The sequence below is a fragment of the Sitophilus oryzae genome, unplaced genomic scaffold (assembly GCF_002938485.1).
Source record: "Sitophilus oryzae breed Bouriz unplaced genomic scaffold, Soryzae_2.0 scaffold_811_pilon_pilon, whole genome shotgun sequence".
NCBI classification, from domain to species: Eukaryota; Metazoa; Arthropoda; class Insecta; order Coleoptera; family Curculionidae; genus Sitophilus; species Sitophilus oryzae.
In genome coordinates, this window is record NW_022147430.1 from 532,850 (window position 1) to 554,883 (window position 22,034).

A 22,034-nucleotide genomic window follows, 5' to 3' on the forward strand; every position below is an offset into this window, starting at 1 on the left:
CCTGAAACTGGACTGCAGCCCCTCCAGCACTCACACCAAATATTGTGACATTATTTGGGTCGCCATTAAAGTAAGATATATTTTCCTTAACCCATCTCAAAGCCATTGTTTGATCCTTTAAACCAGCGTTCCCAGGGACATCAAGAGATGTATCGTCTATGCATAGAAATCCTAAAATATTGTTTATTTTAGAAAACTATTCGTGCCTGTATTTTATTATATACATAGTAGGGAAAATATAATTTTTGTGAATAGTTTTAGTGCTTAGAAAAAAGATAAGGTGTGTTTTTTAACTTAATTCTTTTTTGTAATAGTTTTATCTTTTTATATTTTTTTTATCCCGATGTTTTTGGTTATTAATTAATAATATAATAATTCTATTTGTGTCATAAGTAAAAATCAATTGAAATATTTATAAAATTATTTTGGATTCTTTTTTTTGAATTGGAAGAATAAATCGAAACGTCAATCAATATATAAAATAATATTTTATTTATGACCGATACCGAACAACAAAACATAACAGAAAAAAATATTTGTCATATAGGCCTATTTGCTAAAGTTTTTTATATAAAATTACCGGCTGACCCGGCTGCATATTCGGAAATCGTTCTAACCCTAATTTATTTAAAAATTAATTTTCTATAGAACATTTTTCGTGATTTTTCGTGAATTTTTGAATATTAAAATCATTCCAGGCGCTCTTGTAATATACAAGGTGAGTTTTAAATAAGCGCAAATATTTTAGGGGTAGTATATTTCGACCCCAGAAACACGATTATGAGGTTTTTTTGCAAAAAAATAAAAATTTAGAATTTTTGGAAATTTTTTTAGTTAAAAATTTTTTCAAAGTAAAATATCTCGGTTATTTTAGATTTATTTGAAAAACGGTAAAGAGAAAATATGTTTCTTTTATCGAAATCTACCCTAGCCCTAAAAATATTTGCACTTATTTAAGACTCATCCTGTATAAATAGCGTAACTAACCTGACTTTTTTTAATTTTTTTAATATACAGGTTTAATTCACCACATATGACACGGAAAAATACAACTTTGATATTTTTTAATTATTTGGGTACTATTTTTATAGGCACTCTGAATTTTGTAAGTTGTCTTGTAAATTTTTAAATTTTAGCTCTAATAGTCCTTCAACGAACCCAAAACTTCTTCCCCTATTAGATGCGAGACCTTGACGTTGGTGGGGAAGCTCCCGGCCAGGGCACCCGAGGGGACCCCTCCTGCGCTCTGGCTAAGTCTAAGGAGCATCTCAATGTCTTGTCCCTGGCTGTAGTGTCGTGGCCAGGGAACTGCACCAAGACATAAAACGATGCCGGACGGGACCTCCTTCGGGACTTAACATCCGTCATACCGTAAGTCTTTCCTAGGAGAGACATGGGGGCTTTGGCTTTACTCTGAGCCACGTGGATGAGGTACCACTATAAAAACCTCCCCAAATCCTACGGTATAGTGCGCGCCAAAGTGATGGATGATCAGGGGGAATCCTGACCACTAGCGACTAACCTGGGATACCGGGCGACCTCCCAGTTCATAAATGCCTAGTCACGGTACTGCGGGGCTCTGCCGTGATCGTCGTTTCTTCCCTTGCTACTCGTGGGATCATTATATGGACCAAGAAAATAACAAAAACCTTAATGACGAGGATGGATTAAACCGTCCCGATCCTTCTCCCAAGGAGGAGGAAACAAAGGAGCGTGGGACTATTCCTACCCCAAGCAACTCACCTCAGCCGGATCAGGAAAGAGAGGGGCCAAGATCCCTTCGCCTAAGAAGGCAGATGGTGAACCTCCTTTCGGGATCTCCAAGCAAATGGAGAAATTGTCCCTGAAAAAGAAAAGGTTTGGAGGGGCGTCAAGAAAGCTCCTCTCAAGACTTCTCAAGGGCGGAATGCCCTATGAGACCGCTTTGCAGTCGATTCTGCAGCGGCAAGCGGAGAAACAGAGGGCACAGATGAGTGGGGGAACCTCTTCCGGGGGGATACAAATCAACTCGGAGGAGAACAAACCTCACACTGGTGCACCTAGTGCTAGCAAGCGCATCCGCTCGGATGCAAGTACTCCCGAACAGAGCGCTAAGAAGCCTCGTAGGGAGGGCGCAAAAAGCTACGTGGAGGCTGCTGGGGAAATAAGAGTTGGAGTAATCCGACCTAACCACCCAGAGAACACCCTATCCGCCGAGCAACTCTTGTTGCTGAAACTTGCCATTTTGAAGGCAGTGGATGCAATTACTGAGGAGGGGCTACAAGTACGCTTCCAAGGCTGCTCGATTCGGCCTGGATGGCTACTTGTGGTCTGTACCGACGAGACCAGCGCTGCGTGGTTAGAAAGGATGGTCAACGACTTTTCGCCATGGCAGGGCATGGAACTCAGGGCAGTAAGGGGACGGGATGAAGAAAAGATCCATGGATCTCCTTCGCCGCAATGGATTCAGGGCCTACTTTGGGTTCGGGCAGATTACCTTCCAACCCAGAGATAAGGAGAACGAGGCCAATACGGAGCAGACCAAGGCGTCAACCTCGGGAGATGGTGGGAACAATCCAACAGCCTCCAGAGGAAAAACTGACACCGCAAGGTCTAGTAACACCCAGGAGGAGAAAGCTAGAGGCAGTGGAGTGGCACGGAAAAACCCGGCCATGAAAGGGCCTAAAGCTAAACCCTCCGGAAAGTCGGAGAAGCCTGGCAACTCGGGTGGGAACAAACCCACCCGGAAAGGCAGGCGAAGCGAAGGTAGGTTTCCCACCAAAAGGGGGCGAAGGCCACCTGATGGTGGGAACAAAACCTAAATTTCACTGCTGCAGGGATGGCTGCAGCAGTTAAATGTATACAAATTAACCTGCAACATGCCAAGGCCGCTTCTAACGTCCTTGGCAGAAGGTTCAAGAAGGAAGACGTGCATCTCGCCTTCATTCAAGAACCTTGGGTTAACTCAGGCCTCGTATGTGGCCTTGAGGACGCAGAGGGTAGGCTAATTACTGCCACTGGAGTAACCAGACCTAGGGCATGCATTTTAGTAAAAAAGAGCGTGCACTCTTTTAACCTTTATAGGTTCTGCTGTCAGGATGTGGTGGCGGTACATATCAAGATCCCAGCGAGGAGGAGCGGTGGAGGAATGGAGTTCATTACCTGCTCAGCATATTTCCCTGGAGACAAGACAGTGGATTTACCTCCTCCAAAGAAAGTGAGAGAACTAATCTCCTTCTGCAAGAGGAAAAACCTACAGCTGGTGATAGGATGCGACGCCAACGGCCACAAAGAGGCATGGGGAAGCACGGACACCAACTTCAGAGGTGAGTTAATTCTTAATTACTTAATAGGTGAAGGGTTAGTAGTTAATAGTGGCATATAGGCTCCAAACTAACTTTTATTACTTGTAACAGGAAAGAGGTTTTAGACATTACGGTCAGCTCTAATTATTTGAGCAACAGGATATCCAACTGGAGGGTATCATCTGAGCCATCGTGCTCGGATCACAGACACATACAGTTTGAAATAAGCGTAGGTGAAAGAACTCTCCTGCAATATAGAGATCCTAAGTGCACAGATTGGGAAGGATACAACCGCTCACTCGTGCATCTGCTGGAACCCACAACACACACGTGCACAGTGCGGAACAACTGCGGTGTGCAATTATAACAGCTTATAGTGAAAACTGTCCACCTAAAACAAAGAAGGATAATAGGAAGTCCTCTTGGTGGAACAACAAACTGGACAAAAGAAGAAAAGAAGTGCGGCAGCTTTTTAACCGCGCTAAAGTGTCAGGTAACTGGGAAACTTATCGTACGACGTTGACGGAGTACAATAAGGAAATAAGAATGGCGAAGAGACAGTCTTGGAGAAGATTCTGTGGGAGTCTGGTCGATCTACCTCAAAGAACCAGAATTCACAATATTCTCTCAAAAGAACCAGTGAATGAGCTAGGGACGATAGAGCGCCCCGACGGTAATTTCACAGAGTCCAGGAAAGAAACGCTAGAGATTTTGGCCCAAAAACACTTCCCAGGCTGCTTGATACTAGGTGATGAAGAGCTCCCCCCCCCCCGATACTCATGCGTCGTAAAAATCGGCCCAAGAAGAGGATTGGGAGATGGCGAAGAAAGTAATCACCTATAGGGAGACTAAAGGGGTGATCGAAAGTTTCGACCCATTTAAATCTCCAGGAGAGGACGGGGTGTTTCCGGCCTTATTGCAGAAGGCTGAGAACATTATCGTCCCTCGCTTATTAAGAATTTTTAGGGCAAGTCTGGCATGGTCACACCTGCCAGCTGACTGGACGAGAGCAAAGGTGGTATACATACCGAAAGTGGGGAAACAAAACCTACAACCTGGCTCATATCGACCAATAAGCCTTACATCATTTCTGCTGAAGACTCTGGAGAAGATATTGGATGGACACATTAGGGGGAGGATTCTTACGTCTAATCCCCTGAATGTCCGACAATATGCTTATCAACAGGGAAAATCAACAGAACTGGCCCTCAACAATTTGGTAGGGGAAATTAAGAGTACCTTTGATCGCAAAGAAATTGCGGTAGGGATATTCCTAGATATTGAGGGAGCATTCAACAATGTCACCCCTCAATCGCTCCTAGGCGCTGTGAAAGCACGAGGAGTCGAAGCTACCATAACTGAATGGATTGAGCAAATGCTCAAAAATCGAGTAGCAACGACCTCGCTCAGTGGTGAGTCCGTTAGGTTTGTTCCGGGCAGGGGATGCCCGCAAGGAGGAGTTCTCTCTCCTCTTCTGTGGACCCTGTTAGCGGACGACCTGATGGCAATCATCGATGCATACGAGGTTGAAGCACAGGCATATGCGGACGACCTGGTGATCCTAGTAAAAGGACACAAAGAGGAGGACATCTCCTCAAAAATACAGGAAATCCTAGATGCAATTCACGGCTGGTGCACACTGGAACAATTAAGTGTAAACCCACAGAAAACCGTGATCATACCATTCACCAGAAGAAGGAAAACAGACAAACTGAAACCGCCCATTCTTCTTGGTGAGACAATTCCGTTTGCGGAGGAAGTTAAGTATCTGGGATTAAACCTGGACAAAAAACTTAGCTGGACCTCTCATCTGGAAAAAACATCAAAAAAGGCTTGCTATGCTCTATGGGCATGCCGCCGAATTTGTGGTAGAAACTGGGGATTAAACCCCAAAAATATGTACTGGCTATACGTGACGGCCATCAGACCTATTATCACGTATGGTGCAGTTGCCTGGTGGCAGAAAGCCAACCAAACAACGGCAAAGAATAAATTGTCGAAACTACAACGACAAGCATGCTTAGCGGTGACTGGTGCCTTCCATAACACGCCGTCAAAAGCTATGGAAACCCTACTCGACCTACCTCCTCTTCAAATTCTTTTGGAAAGAGGGGCTATATATAGGTTTCTAAATATAGCACGAGTAAGCCAAGGAACCAACCAAGGAAGCCAAGGATCATGTTCATACAAAACCGGCTAGTAGAAGAACTACAGTCGGATGCGATTCTGGGAATGGTCTCGGATCTCACACCACCAGTCCAACTCTTGACGCGCACCTACAACGTCCTGTTTCCGAATAGGGACGAGTGGGATAAGCCGGGAAACGGTTTATTACATGCGGAAATGTGTTGGTACACGGACGGATCCAAAAACGAAAAAGGATCTGGCGCAGGAATTTACTGCAGCAGTCCAAAGACTGAGATCTACCACAGTCTTGGAAAACACACCACGATTTTCCAAGCTGAGCTATATGCTATTGAAACCTGTGTGCAAATGCTGGTAGAACAGCAATACACCGGGAAAACAATATGCATATTTTCGGATAGTCAAGCCGCGCTGAAAGCACTTGAGGCAACGAAAAGCACGTCAATGACGATTCTTCATTGTAAGAAACTACTCAATATACTGGGAGATAGAAACAAAGTGTCGCTAATATGGATACCGGGACATGTCGGCCTAGAGGGAAATGAACGTGCTGATTCCCTCGCCAAAATTGGTGCAGGCTCGCCATTCGTGGGCCCAGAACCGACACTTAGCGTTCCTAAAAATCTCGCAAGAGACAGGCTCTGTGAAAGGGTTAGGGGTGCGACGTTCCGGGACTGGAATGACAGTCCCGGAATGGAACATGCCAAGAAAATCCTAGCAGGGCCATCCAAACATAGAACAGGAGAACTCCTAAAGGCCGGTAGGAATTGAGCGCGTACGCTCGCTTAGTGTACACGGGCCACTGCCGGCTGAGATCTCACCTACAGAGGATGAGACTGGTGGAAGACGCCGAATGCCAACTCTGTATGAAAGATGACGAAACAATGAAGCACGTTATGTGTACCTGTCCCGCTGGGGGCAGGACCAGGTTTGAGATGTTTGACAAACCCATGCTAGACCTATCAGACCTAGAAGACATATCGCCCTCAGACATAACGGCCTATATTAAAAGGCTGGGTCTTGAGGGTGAACTTTGACGCTCTTGTATATTAGAGCTTGTAGAAACTGAGCCACAATAGGCCCTCGCGACCGCAGTGGAGGGTCCCATGGGACCCACTCTTAGTCAATACAATACAACCCAAAACTTACAATTTGTAAAAATCTTATCGTTTAGCTACAATGCTCCGTATTTTTTTTTGTCGTATGTTGTGAATAACCCTGTATAAATTAAAAAACTTCAGAATTTTCTTTTTGATCTAGGTACTATAAACTACTTTATTAACTATTTTATATTACCTAAAGCTCCTAATCGATAATTCAAAGTAACTAAAACAACATCTTCGTTTAATATCAGTTTAGGTCCAGTCAGTGATAAGGCAGAAGATCCTCCTATAAAACCACCTCCGTGAATGTATACCATAACTGGTTTCAACGTGCATCCTGATTGGGGTAGCTATAAACAATTCTTATTTTCAGATAAACAAAAATAATAATATCAAAATTTGTGAAGCATAATTTGTTAATGTATGATAAAACAACTAATCGAAAAAAACAGCATTTCACATGATTTCACTCAAAAAACTACAATTTTCTGTATATAATAAAAACTCACTATAAACTGCCATACAATTTGCAAAAATAAAAAGATTTGGATTCTAAAAATTCACAGTCCTTTACAAAGATGCAACCGGGGGGGCATTGAAAATGATGAATAAAAACGTAAAAATATGATTAGTGTTAATATGAGTGTATTACATACATATGTTTAAATAACGAACTTAACAAAAAGCAACAGATTTAAAGATTCACTGAAAAAGTAGTAATGTTAGCATTAAATATAACATTATCAATAATAATTATGCGATCGCACCTATCCGTAAAACAAGCAAGCAAAAAAACCTCGAAAAAAAAACAAAATAACATACAAAACATCAGGTTAACATGATGACAGATCATGATCAATGACAGATAAAGAATTCTTACGGAAAGTTACACTTTACGATATAATTTTTTAACTGTTAAAGGCAAACCCCATTTAAACACAAAACTTTTTAATACCTACTACTGTATCTAAAAGACTTTTTTTTAATTACTAAATTCTTAGCCACGCTTCTGTTTTTCTTGGCTCTTGTGCGTCACCTCACAGATTAACAGGCCCACGTTTGCACCACAAGGCGATGCTGCAGACCACTAGGTAGACCGGTCGTAGAAATTTATGTTATACAACTTGTAGTCAATCTACACAAATGTTATTACTACACCAAACCAAACTTTTTTTCTTTTAAAATGTGTTCAGATTTTGTAAAAAGTATAAGTCAAAATCGCAAAACTTAAATTTGATATGAGTTTCTTAGTTTTTAACTAATATAGTGGCGAATTACAAAAATTCCTTTTCAATGAAAATTAATGAGTTAAATAAAATAATTTAATAAATTAATAGCTTTTTCTCGCGACTACGTTCGCGTCACACCTTCAATCGTTTATGCATTGATTTAAATGATTTTTTACTTCTTTATAGAGAGCTAGTGAGCATATAGATGTTTTTACCTAATCAAGTCAACAAATTGTGGCAACAATAATGGCAGAAAATAGATGTGTTAGCGACTAAGTTCATACGTCACACCTCGATCGTTTATGCATTGATTTAAATGATTTTTTACTTCTTTATAGAGAGCTAGTGAGCATATAGATGTTTTTACCTAATCAAGTCAACAAATTGTGGCAACAATAATGGCAGAAAATAGATGTGTTAGCGCGCTATAGAAAATTATTAACAGTAGGAACATCTCTAGAAGTTTAAAAATCAGAATGTACCAAACAATGATACAACCAATAATAGTGACTATACATGTCTTCAATGCAGCAGAAAGTTCGAGGCTAGAGATTTGGGAATGAAAAATACTGAGGAAGATTTTTGGAGGAAAGAAGGTAGACAACATATGGACCAGAAGAACAAATGAAGAATTAAAGCAACTATATCGGGCACCGAGTATAACGGGAGTAGCGAGGGCACAAAGACTGAGATGGCTAGGACACTTTGAAAGAATGGCTCAAGCAAGAGTTCCTAGTATGATAATGAAATAAAGGCGAAATATAGAAACAAATGGAGAAAGATAACTAATCAAGCCTTTTAGTCTTTTAGGCTTTTAGAACTATTATATATTTAAGCGTCGATAGAACTATGATCACAAAACCATCCCCCTTTAGAACTTCATCCTGTATAGTGTTAAGAAATGAAAGTAAATAAAGCGCCTCTTGTGATTGTTCGCATACTAAAAATTTCAATTAATAGCTTTATATGTTTTTAATATATTTTTTAAATTAATAAAGTAACATATTACATTTAACTGGAATATATTACAATTATATAAATTACATGCTTGTTTTCTAAAAGTTTCATGAATAATCATTTCAATCATGCGAAAATTTGGTTTAAAAATAGATTTTTTTTTAATATAACTTTCATTTAACGAAAAACGAAGGCCTAAATGAAAAAAAGAAACAATTTAAAAGTTTCGCTTATGTCTTGACAAGGTATCAAAGCAAACCCCTTATTTTTTGCTTTTAAACTAATAAAGATATATCAATAAACAATTAGCGATGTAATGGTTTTTGCGCGCGCTGGCCGACTGCCGCCGCTGCGCCGAGATTTCCTATACCCTTGTATGTATGACGTCATGGTGTGGCAAATGTAGCATTTTAATTCGATTTGGGCTCCCTTATATAGGATAACAGAAACATTTTCAATGTTAAAATCTCAACTAGGTAATGTACTATTCTCGGTATTATTAAGCTTTTTCGAGACGCTGGCGCTGGATTACACTAGGTTAATTTTTGATAAAATTTGATTTGGTTTTTCTATATTTCATTAAAATACATATATTAGTGTGGCTGCAACGATACGACGCCCGGTCATCCTGCTGTTAAAACAAAATAATTGGTTTTTATATATAAAAACCGTTAACAGTAGGATTACGGAAGGTCGTTGCAGCCCAGGGGTGGATGGGCCATATGGGAAAATGGGAAAATTCCCGGTGGGCCGGTGGAAAGATGGGCCGGTGGGCCGGTCCCGATCAGAGCTCAAAAAAAGATTGGATTAGCAAAAATTAAATGGTTAATCTTCTAACTAATGTGACGTAAGATCCTTAGTGACATCATAACTAACTAATCGATTTGCGTCAGTATAAGGTCTGTTCCCAGAAGAATCTCTGGCTAGTCAGCGCGTTTCTTATTGGTTGAAATGCGTAGAAACCTGACTAACAATCAGGTTTTTACGCATCTTAACCAATGAGAAACGTGCTGACTAGTCAGGGATTCTTCTGGGAACAGACCTATAATCGTCTGTTGCTTTTAAACATAAACACCAATTTGTAAAATAACTATTACTCCTGCAACTCCCAGTGGACGATATGCCAAGAACGTACAACTTTAACAAACATGTCAATGTAGTATTGAGCAATAAGAAGGATTGGAAGAGCGAAACGCTTGCCCAGCAGTTAAAAGACCATACCATAACTTGGTATACTGATGCTTCAAAAACCAATACGGGAACAGGGATCGGAGTGTTTGGGCCGAGAGCTAATTACTCCGAACCAATGGGCACTTACCCTAGTATCCTACAGGCAGAAATCTACGCTATCGAGAGATGCGTACAACTTATCTTAGATAGGAACTATCGGAAACAAGAAATAGCCATCTTATCTGATAGTCAAGCAGCGTTAAAGGCGATCAACTCAGTGTCAATCAATTCGAGATTGGTCAAGGAATGCATAGAGAAGCTGAATAAATTAGGCAAAGAAAACACAACCTCCTACACTGGGTGCCTGCTCACCAAGGGATAGAAGGCAATGAAAAAGCAAATAATCTAGCTAGGAAAGGAGCGAACACTCCACTAACTGGACCAGAACCGTTCTGATTTCCAAGTGGTAACCAACTCAAGGCGGAACTCAAGAACTTGGAAGATTCTATTCGCAACCTGGAATGGAAATCTTGCAATGGTCTAAGACACTCGAAGAAGTTTCTGAGGGCTTATGATCAAGAAAAATCACAGATCTTCCTGGGTCTGAGTAAGAACAATCTTCGGATTGTCACGGGGTTTTTAACAGGACACTGTCTCCTCAATGAACACCTCAGTAGATTGAAACTAAGAAGAAACGGCGAATGCAGATTCTGTGGGGAAGATGGTGAAACACAAGTACACCTCATCACTGAGTGCGCCGAGACGACAACCATTCGTGCCATGAATTTTGGTACGACTGATATTGGAGATGGAGAACTACCCTCTATAAAACCGTCCCAGATACTGGCTTTTGTCAAAGCCCTGGGACTGTACGATGAGTTATGATTCAAGAAAGGGGGACACAATGGATCTGTAAGGTCGAAGTGATTAACCCCCTTCCCACTCATTCTAAATTCTAAAATTCTAAAAAAAATAACTATTGTAAAATGTCTTTCTCTGGGACACTTATAATTTTAATAATCATCTGTTGTTTGTTCGCTTTGGAAATTTTTATTATACAAGGTGAGTCTATAAGTGCCAATATTTTCAGGGCTGGTAGATCTCAATAAAATAAGCATAATATATTCTCTTTACCGAGTTTCAAATATGTCCAGTCGAGTTATTAAAGTTTAGAAATAAAAAAAAATAGGTTTATTTTTAAAAAAATTTAAGCCACTTCAATTTTTCGGTATTTGCATCTCTTTTAGTGCCGTAATATCAGAGATTAAGAAACTATACCGTGGGAAAATTTGCAGCGAACAGGAAGTTCTTAAAAGTTTTCTAAAATATACAGGAAAATTTAAAAGAAAATGCTCGATTTTTAACATCTTTTTTTGCAAAAAAAAAACCCTCATAGACGTGTTCCTGGGGTTGAAATATACCACCCCTGAAAATATTTGCACTTATTTAAGACTCACCCTGTATAGTTTTACCCACTATTCCTTTACTAATAACTATTAAATATGACTGACTGGCAGCAGAAAATAGAATGAATAGCACTAGGTAAATTTAAATAGTCTCGACCTAAATGTATACTAAGAATACGGTAGCGTAGACTGACAACTTGGGGCCTCGGTGCAATATTTTTCGAGCTCCCCTTTTTAAAGAGAATGACGAATTTGACGCGAACTCTGCGGTTGATGGAGATGGAGAAAACATATCTATGCTTGGTTTGAATTGAGGACGGACTAAAAGCCAAGTCTAAATTGTTGTTTAAAATGTTGCTAAAATGAATTTGCTAAAAATTACTGAGAACGCAGAGAAGAGTTAAATAAGATTTAAATTAGATTAGATAATAAAATATTAATATGTTTCGAAAATACAAATATTCTTATTATGTAACTGTAACATAGCATTACATCAAAACACATTTATATCCACTGCCTAGGTATTGCCTTGGTTTTTTTTCGTTTGAGTTATGGCATTATCATACAAGATGCCAAATGTAGAAAAGTATAGAGGAAAAGTTTCGTGATAAGAACTATATAATAACCTAAAACATGCTGCAGTTTCAATGACGACCGCGGTTCATTCAGTTAAAAACACGTATACACGACGACGCTGCTGCTGTAGCAGAAAAGAGAGAATTTCTTTCTAATGTGTAAGAAAGTATATACCCGAAAAGCTAAAAGTAATGTATTTCACAGAGGATTGGGTCAGCTGAATTGAATGAATCAGGAAGTCATAAAGTTTCTCAAAATCGTAGCCTATTCGTCAAGATCAAATTACTGTTATCGACAATGGAAATAAAGCAGTAGAACCCTGTAAACCTGAGCCATTTTGTAGTAAAAATTCAGATGTCCGACCCAGTATTGGTCTTTACGAAAATTTTAATCAAGACAATTTAATTTTTTTAAAACCGGAGGCAAAAGAGCTTTTTCGCACGAGCGAAAAACACCTTTACTTATATAGATATATTACAGTTGAGGGTTGGAACCTTTGGTGTTACACAGCAAAATAAAAACACTAAATCACCACAATACACCAAAACACTTTTACTTTTACACTGGACGCGCGTTTCGCTAACCATGTTAGCATCATCAGCAGATGATTATAAACTAAAGTACAATCTACAAGTTGAGCGTTTATATACACGCTCAGTGGGCAACGAGTGGGCGTGGCAAAATCTAGCCAACCGAGTCAGAGCCAACTGAGCGTAACAGTTAGATTTCCGCCACTAGAGTAGTAGGAAAAAGAACTTGAAGGAATTGGACCGTTGTCTCTGTTCATACTATCTTTACATTTATTAATTCTGATGCTTTCATATGCATCTAATTGCCTGTAATTTGAGACTTGTTTAATTAATTTTAAATTATTAAGATCTATACAATGTTCTTTATGAACAATATGTTCGGCAACGCAAGATTTATCCGGTTTACCATATCTTATCTGAGCTAAATGTTCTTTAAATCTAGTTAATATTGATTTTCTAGTTTGCCCAACATATTTCTGATTACAATCTTTACAAGAAATTTCATAAATACCCGACCTTTCCAGTGGAGGTGTTTTATCCTTTGGATTACCTAATAATTGTTGTAATTTATTATTAGCACTATACACAAGTTTATAATTTACATTCTTCAAAATTCCTTTTAGACCACGGGATAACTCTCTATCAAACGGCATCGAAAAATATTTAGACGTGTCTTTCTCCACTTGAAAAGTCGAATTTTCAGAAATCATTAACCTATACCTACGTTTTCTAATTAATTTATCAACTAGTGAAGGAGAATATCCATTACACACAGCTACATTCCTAATGTAATCTCTTTCTATTTCATATCTTTCGTTGGAAAGTGGGAAACTAAGTAATCTATGAACTAAGAAATTTAAACTAGCCAATTTATGTTCAACACTATGATGTGATTCATTAGGAATATATCTGCGTGTGGTCGTATTTTTCCTATAGATATCAAAAAATTGTATTAGTTATTAGAACTAATACAATATACTAATACTTATACTAATAATTGCCTGGAGATTTAGCTCAGATAAGATACGGTAGACCGGATAAATCTTGCGTTGCCGAACATATTGTTGATAATGAACATTGTATAGATCTTAATAATTTAAAATTAATTAAACAAGTCTCAAATTACAGGCAATTAGATGCATATGAAAGCATCAGAATTAATAAATGTAAAGATAGTATGAACAGAGTCAACGGTCCAATTCCTTCAAGTTCTTTGTTCCTACTACTCTAGTGGCGGAAATCTAACTGTTACGCTCAGTTGGCTCTGACTCGGTTGGCTAGATTTTGCCACGCCCACTCGTTGCCCACTGAGCGTGTATATAAACGCTCAACTTGTAGATTGTACTTTAGTTTATAATCATCTGCTGATGATGCTAACATGGTTAGCGAAACGCGCGTCCAGTGTAAAAGTAAAAGTGTTTTGGTGTATTGTGGTGATTTAGTGTTTTTATTTTGATAGATATATTAATAAATAAAATATGTTTCTTCGTTATGGTCATTTTGTTTTTGTGGATTTGGGTCGGTTGCCTGTTTTCCCGGGCCGGTTTCCACTTCCCCATCCACCCCTGTTGCAGCCACCCTTAATCGGTTTAAAACGTTCTACGTCTTCCGATGCCATCTCTCCATGCCTGTCTGTCTCTCCATGCACCATCTCCGGGAGCTCTTTCTTCCATAAACTTGGCAATTCCTTCCTGCCAACTTTTCGGTCTACCCTGTTTTCTTCTTCCTGTTTCCAGTTTATGATTTGCTTTGGGATTCTTATTTCCGCCATTCTTTGGACATGCCCGTACCATATGAGTTGCCTGTTTAACTTCCATAATCTCTCTTATGTGTTCATTAGTTATTCGTTCGAGTCTTGATTTGCCTGCTACTCTTCTCCAAAAATCCATCTCTGTAGCTTCCAGCAGTCATTTTGTTATTTCCTTAATTGACCACACTTCACAACTGTATGTTGTTATACTCTTGATGATGGTATTATATATTAATGTTTTGTTCCTGTTGTTTATGCTTCTGTTCCACAGTATCCCATTTAATACCGTGATAACATTCCTTCCAAATTAGTTTCGGTCTTTAATTGCTGTCAGTCCATCATTTGTGATTGCTAACAGTCCATCATTTGTGATTTCCATACCCAAATATTTGTATTCACCAAACCCAAATATAATATTTTTACCTGTTTTATAAAGACGTTCAAAAATAGGCAATCTTCAGATCCACAGATTTTGCCACTGAAATAGTCCAAACAATAAGCAAAGTTTCCTTCTTTGGTACCATCCCTAACACCAGTCCAGCATTCAGGAGGTTGAGGAGCCTAAAATTAAATAAATTGTATCGTGCATTCTATTTTCCATGTGATCGTAATAAAAATAAAATATTAGTTATCTTTCTATTTTATTTAGGGTTACAGTTTATAATTTCTGAAAAAATATTCTTACAGTGTATGCTCTGTGCAAGGATGATTCTCTTCAACTTTTATCTGAAACTTTGTGTCTAAAATCGATTATAATGAAAATAGGGGGCATTTTTAAAATAGCCGAAATTTGTTTTTTCGTAATATCTACAGGGTGTTTTAAAAAACATGTGCCATCTCTCGTGGGGAGATTCCTCACGTAAAAATAACATTTATTTTTAATATCAACATAGGTTCGATTCTGCTTTGTTTCGTAGCTACAGGGTGTTAAAATCTAAATAATCTTGATTGAAGTGATTCGTATGGAATTTTGGGTGTAAAAGTTACTATAAGAGCTACATATTTTAGGTAATGCCAAGAAAGTGTCGATAAATTTACCATGGACGTGCATATGCGTTATCACTGGAATATTTTTCAAAAAAAACGTTGTGGCAACGTTGGTTTATTAAATAATAATAATTACAGAACTAATTTGTTGTACTAACAACAAACTTTAAAATCATGAAATATAAACATTTATCAATTTTCTAAGCATGCAGTGTAATGGAAGGAAAATATAAATAAAAAATTAGAAATTAAAATTATTTATATTAGGTACTTTATATTAGTATTTAAAAATAATATTTACTTTTACTGGCATTTACTTTAAAAAATAAATGAAATATTTCTTCGCAAAAAACTACATGTAAGAGAATTAGCATAAACAAAAAACAAACATTGTTAACTTTTTTTTTTAAATTGGCACGTGTAAAACTTTCAATTTAATTTTCTCACCCCATAGTTTGAGTTTGAGAACCATTTACTTAACCACATTACTTAAATATGATTATTAAGTTCAACTAATTCGTATTATTAAAACATCTAAAATACAAATATGTATTTTTAAAACTAATTCTAAGTTCATCTCATCTCTCTTAAAAATTGCTACTTTTTTTTATATCAAAATTGTGTAGGTCGTTTAATGCCAATTAAAAGTTATCTCTTGATATTTTGTCGAATTGGGCCTCCTTGATGAGATAAACGCAATTTTTATTAATCACAATTAACAAAATTAAAATAAAATAAAATTAATTAATTATATATTTTACCTAATTTATTATCAAATATAATTACTATTAGTTATTATTGCTATTAGTCCAACCTACAGCAATGTTAAAGAAAAAATAATTTTATTTAAAATAATTACAAAAAAACTAATTTTAAAAAGTTTTAACATCCTGTAACTCTAAAACTATGCGTTTCCATACCCATGTTTATGGGAACTTTTTTTCATATTTTTTATGAGGAACCAATGAGTACTTATTTAAAACTTTTTCAAGTAGTTTCAAAAGTTAATGAAATAATATTTTTTTTAAAGGTTGCTATATATTAGACTTCTTGGTCAAGGCAAATTAATAAAATTGCGTTTATCTGATCAAGGAGGCCGAAATCAACAAAATATCAAAAGACAACTTTTAATCGGCATTAAACAGCTTACATTATTTCGCTAACAAGAAAAAAAAGTCAGTGGCGCACATGCTTTTTTTAGAAAAATACTCCAGTGATAACCCATATGCACGTCTCTGGTAAATATGTCGACACTTTTTTAGTTTTAAACTAAGTCGCATTTATTGTTATTTTTACCCTCAAAATTTCATTCGAAACGCTAAAAGTACTTGGAAGAAAATTATAATAAATCGAAAAAATACTAAGACTAAAACACCCTGTAGCTACGAAACAAAGCAGAATCGGACCTATGTTGATATGAAAAATAAATCTTATTTTTACGTGAGGAATCTCCCCACGAGAGATGGCACATATTTTTTGAAACACCCTGAATATTATTTGGTACCTATGTTACAGTTTTTTTAATAAAATATTAAGCCGGTTACTAAGCCTGCCTCACTTAAAATAATTTAGATCAATTTTTCTGTGTGGAATAGAAAATAACACTGTTTTCCTCCTATTGATCTATAAAAAAATAAATCCGAAGTCCAAAAATTACCATTAAATATTTAATTATATTATTGTTTGTAATGTTTTACCTTAAATCTCAGTGATCCAATTGGCGGCTTGGCATACGGTATTCCAAGGAATTCATAAAAATTCTCTCCATCAAACGTTTGCCTTATATGGCCCTTTATTTGGCCTTGCTTCACTGTTACTACTGGCTCGCTCATTATTGAATATAATTATTCTAGAGAAGATAATTAAAATAGCATAGCAAATTATAATTGAGCGTCCGGATTGCACAACGACCTTAGCGCGTGGCTGCGGGCAGCCCAGTAGGCAAGTGAGACAGCGACGCGCCGATTTAACAAAATAAGTAATTTTAAACTTGCCGTCATTTCGTTAATAATTATCGTAGCGTGTTGATTTTTGCGTAGTATGAGTCTATAATACTCATGAGTCTTTAGCGCTTCCGACAAGCCGAAATAACTGGATTATTTTTTATATTTTCGATTTGTTTACATTGCCCGAGCATATTATAACTTTGAGATAAAAATCTCTGTTATAAATTTTAAAACTGACAGATATGAATACTATCATTTAATTAGTTATACATTTAGTTACAACATATTCAAAATTTAGGTCTATCGGTTTATGCTAGCAGTAATAACGAGTATAAATAAAAAAATGGTTAGTACAACGCTCGCCGTTTTTAGCGCACGTTCAGCTTTGTGTTTAGTTTTAGCACTATTTTTACAGAAAATAAATTCTCAACTTTGATCAAATGACAAGAACATTATCATTGCCGATATCTCCTGGTTATAATGTAGTTCTTTTTTCAAAATATTGCATTGTTTATAAAAAAAACTTGAATTATGCGGCTTTTTTTGCGAGAGCTACCGGAGCTGCGTTAATAAAGAGATGGTTATGTACGTCAATCATAGCCACAATAGATTGTAATTTTACCTCGTCACGAGATTTTTTGGAAATATTGCACTTCCATTTATCCGGATTTCTACTAACTTTTGACCTTTGTTTTCGATCGCATTTCCCTCTATTTAATAATAAATAATTTAAAAAAACGCACAAATACTACTGGTAGTAAACAAGCTGTGGAAAAAATTTTCTATACTCCGTGTAAACAAAAGACTATCGCAAATACTGTCTTTCGATTGACGTACATAGCCATCTCTTTATTAACGCAGCGCCGGTAGCTCTCGCAAAAAAGCCGCATAATTCAATTTTTTTTAAGCTAAAACAATGCAATATTTTGAAAAAAGAACTACATTATAACCAGGAGATATCGGCAATGATAATGTTCTTGTCATTTGATCAAAGTTCAGAATTTATTTTCTCTAAAAATAGCATTAAAACTAAAACCAAAGCTGAACGTGCGCTAAAAACGGGAGCGTTGTACCACAGAACAGATACAAATCAGAAATTTCACTGAACGTCGGTGCTTTTCAAGTGTGTTGTAAGAATTCCGTTCCTCGCGCACAGATTTCATCCTCCTGCGCGCCGCACAGCTGATCATTAGTTGATGGCTTTAAACGAGCCAGGGTCGAACTCAGATACGTGTGAATCGTGACAGGAGCGTATTTCGTTTTTTAACAGTATTTATTTGAAAAAAGTAAGATTTAGTAGTGACAAAATAAATAATGTGTAAAAATAATACGAAAAATCATGCCAATTGATTCAAATGTTTAAAGCGTTATTTTACAAAAAAAAGTGTTCATTGAGTTGAGTCATTGTTTTGTATCTCGTTTTTCTAGAAATAAACATTAATATTTAATTTTCAAAGAGAATAATCACAAAAATAATTCGGACAAGGTGGGTTTTGTGGCAGTATGATACCGTATGATCGAGAAAGAACGGCGTCAGCGTTGGCTTTGAAATGAAGATCGCTGTCATTTTATATGTAAATTTATATGGGAAAGTCATCGATCGTCGTTTCCCAGCCAACTGGACGCCGTTTTTTTTTCGATCATACGGTATTATACCGTATGATCGAATAAAAACGGCCTCAGCGATGGCTATGAAATGAAGATCGCTGTCATTTTATATGGGAAATGTCATCGATTGTCATTTCATAGCCATCGCTGACGCCGTTTTTATTCGATCATACTGTACTTGTGTAAAGGGGCCTAGGAAAAAATGCAGGATTTGCAATAAGTAATAAGGATTTTGCTGCAGTAACCTAATTTGTAGTGAATTTTTTATAGGAATAAGCGACTTTTAACTGCAGTTTGGGACCCTGTTTATGTAAATTTCAGGGTCCCACTATAAGCTTGACGCTGTCATGATTTTATGATTCAGCAATTTTATTTTTTTTCAATACAAACCTTCATTTGAAAATGTAGACAGAATATAATAAAAACAATTTGACTGAAATAAAATAACATTTTATTTGTTATTATAAATATGTAAAAATTATACATATAATCCTAGCAATGTGATATTAGGTACAAAATCTAATACAATTACTTAAATGTAAATGATCCTAAAATTTATTAATACAAATGAAAAATTAAAAAAAAAGAATAGATAAATATATATCATCTAACTAAACTTACTTGCTAATTAAAAATATCTAAAAAAAAATCTGTATTTAAGAACCTATCGTATTTAGAAACATATCTATATAAAATAAAATCTGCTTCAACTTCTTTTAAAAAATACATAGTGTTGTATTTGAAATAACAAAGTTTTTATGTAAAGTAAATACTTAAAATAGACCAGCAATTTTTGATACCCCTCTATACATTTAAGGATGCAATACATTTTTTTAGTAAAGTTTATTTCTCTGGCTTCAAAGTCAGCACAAGAATTAACTCTTAAAAATTAATGTACAGGATGTTGACAAACTTTGTTATTATAACATGCATATTTAAATGTATTTAAATATCTCAAAAACCAAACCTTTTAAACATATTAAACCCTTATAATAAATACCTTATTTTATGTCCAAGAATCCCAAAGTGAAATAAAATACCGTGTGTTCCATAAGAAAAAATATAACTTTGGTATGGATCTTAGTCCTGACACACCCTGTACATTTTAAAATAATTTTAAATTAAGTACATTGTCTTTCCACATATACCCATAAAATATTTTGTTTCTATATCTTTACGTTTTCGTATAATCAACCAAGATGAATGAGGTGCGCCACCCTGTATTCAGCCTTGTGTTTATAAAATATTTTACTGACCTTCAGATGTAACTTCCTTGGATGTTGATGGAATAGCGATTACATCTGGTGAAGTAGATTCCGAAACAGCTGAAAACATAAAAAAATATTTATTGAAAATTGGAATTCTATACCCTATATCGGTATGGCAGTTCAGATTTATATTCAGCATTGTGTTTAAAAGGTAATAGTATTTTACTCACCTTCAGATGTAACTTCCTTGGATGTTGATGGAATAGCAATTACATCTGGTGAAGTAGATTCTGAAACCGCTGAAAACATAAAATAAAATATTTATTGAAAACTGGAATTCTATACCCTATTGCATTGTGTTTAAAAGGTTAAAAAAAATAGTATTTTACTCACCTTCAGATGTAATAGGAACAGCAGGAATAGTAGCTTCAACTTCCATCATGGAATTGTCTACAAAAATATATTTATTTAATTTTTTTGAGCATAACACAAACACAATTTTAAGAGGCAAAATTGAAAGCTAAATGTTATTGTCAAAAGTTTTTGTTTTTCAGTAATATAGTATTTGTCATAAAAATATTGAAAATATTACACAGAACCACCACGAACAGACTGAAACTGGATTTTCTAAATGCCTATCTATAAACTATTTTTGTTTATTTAAATGTTCGTTTGTGCAAGTGTATAAATCGATTGTGCAGATAAACAAGCAACTGATGATTTGAAAAAAATTACAAGTAAAATGAAAAACAATGCTTATGAACCCACCTGACATCAATAAAGTTGGAACAGCAAATTTCTTTAGACGGCTTTGAGACATTCCCGCAAACATGGTAGGTTGAAAGTGTTTTCCACAAACTCTATACCCTCTATGCAAATCTATAGGTGATTTTGCTCTAAAATCATGCCTGTTGCAGTTCTTAACCCACTCAGAACATCTAGAATTTATTAAAATATTTTTCGTTATTTAATAGATGATTGTACTACATGAGTCTGTCAAAAACTTTAGAATTTCTAAAAAATCTTACTAGATTGTTTAAAATTCTAGAGGAAACATTCCTTATTGTGTAGATAAAAAATATTTATGTACCTTTTTGGATCCAATGGGAATGAAAAGAAGCTAAGACCCATATCAGTCTCCGTATTGCTTAAACAGCCGGGAACACAGCAGTAACGAAGGCCCATTATAAACAAAATTGTCAAACAAATATAGTCACAAAATATCACAAACACACCACAAAGTAAATTAAAATTATTTTAATTTACTTTTCCGTTAATTTACTTTTCCGCCCGTTCATATGACATTCATATTTTTAGGTTAGAAATGTTGAGCAACGTTGTCAGTTGTCAGATTTTAACAAAGAAATTCCTGAATCTTTAATTACCATTGCAATAATAATTTTTTTATATTTAGCAGTAAAGCAAAATAGAGTGCAAAACTGACGATGCCCGTTGGTTTTATTTATTCTAAAATCAATTTCAATTGTTTTGGTTTAAATATTTCAATGATAATATTTTTTAACTTTTTTTGTGCAGAAAATGAGGTAAATTTTTGTTACATTTCGTACTACGTCGCAAAATGCTGCACTCAAGGGACGTTGCCATGCCGCGTTTTTCGTAATAATAATGTTACAGTTGAGGGTTGGAACCTTTGGTGTTACACAGCAAAATAAAAACACTAAATCACCACAATACACCAAAACACTTTTACTTTTACACTGGACGCGCGTTTCGCTAACCATGTTAGCATCATCAGCAGATGATTATAAACTGAATATAACTGCAATATGAGTGAACTGAACTATATTCTGAGTTTATAATCATCTGCTGATGATGCTAACATGGTTAGCGAAACGCGCGTCCAGTGTAAAAGTAAAAGTGTTTTGGTGTATTGTGGTGATTTAGTGTTTTTATTTTGCAATAATGTTAATTTTTAGGCATATTTTAATTTTCCAAATATATCAAATTCCTCATAATTATGTATATTCGGTAATTCTTGTATACTTGCGTCACTTATTTCGTGAAAGAAATGCTAAATGAGTGAAGAAATGTGGCCGTGGGATTATAATATAAAAATACATTTTTCAAGTACTGAGAATTATGGGTTACCTTGGCAACCTCACAAAAACCTTGCG

General features: G+C 36.2%; 2 protein-coding genes across 6 annotated transcripts in view; both read right to left on the reverse strand.

The window, feature by feature from the left end:
* LOC115889161 (cocaine esterase-like) overlaps positions 1–22,034 on the reverse strand; it is a 56,424-nt gene that overhangs the window by 22,284 nt on the left and 12,106 nt on the right. For both annotated transcript variants that reach the window (XM_030909104.1, XM_030909103.1), the window contains exons 2-5: positions 16,835–16,986; positions 14,574–14,711; positions 6,726–6,882; positions 2–171 (exon numbers count right to left, since the gene is read on the reverse strand). In XM_030909104.1, coding sequence (XP_030764964.1) covers positions 2–171; positions 6,726–6,882; positions 14,574–14,711; positions 16,835–16,969 — 600 coding nt within the window. In that variant the 5' untranslated portion in view covers positions 16,970–16,986. The remainder of the gene's footprint in view (position 1; positions 172–6,725; positions 6,883–14,573; positions 14,712–16,834; positions 16,987–22,034) is intronic.
* LOC115889162 (52 kDa repressor of the inhibitor of the protein kinase-like) lies at positions 19,601–21,525 on the reverse strand. 4 transcript variants are annotated; one of them, XM_030909106.1, is made up of 5 exons: positions 20,990–21,525; positions 20,668–20,837; positions 20,293–20,349; positions 20,130–20,174; positions 19,601–20,016 (listed from the first exon to the last, which is right to left on the reverse strand). In XM_030909106.1, exons 1-5 carry the CDS (start codon positions 21,082–21,084, stop codon positions 19,940–19,942), a joined length of 444 nt encoding a protein of 147 aa, XP_030764966.1. In that variant the 5' UTR covers positions 21,085–21,525; the 3' UTR covers positions 19,601–19,939. The 4 variants fall into 4 exon arrangements, with proteins under 4 accessions (XP_030764966.1, XP_030764965.1, XP_030764968.1 ...); XM_030909105.1 differs by having other exon boundaries at positions 20,130–20,198; XM_030909107.1 differs by having other exon boundaries at positions 19,917–19,947; positions 20,130–20,198; positions 20,990–21,134.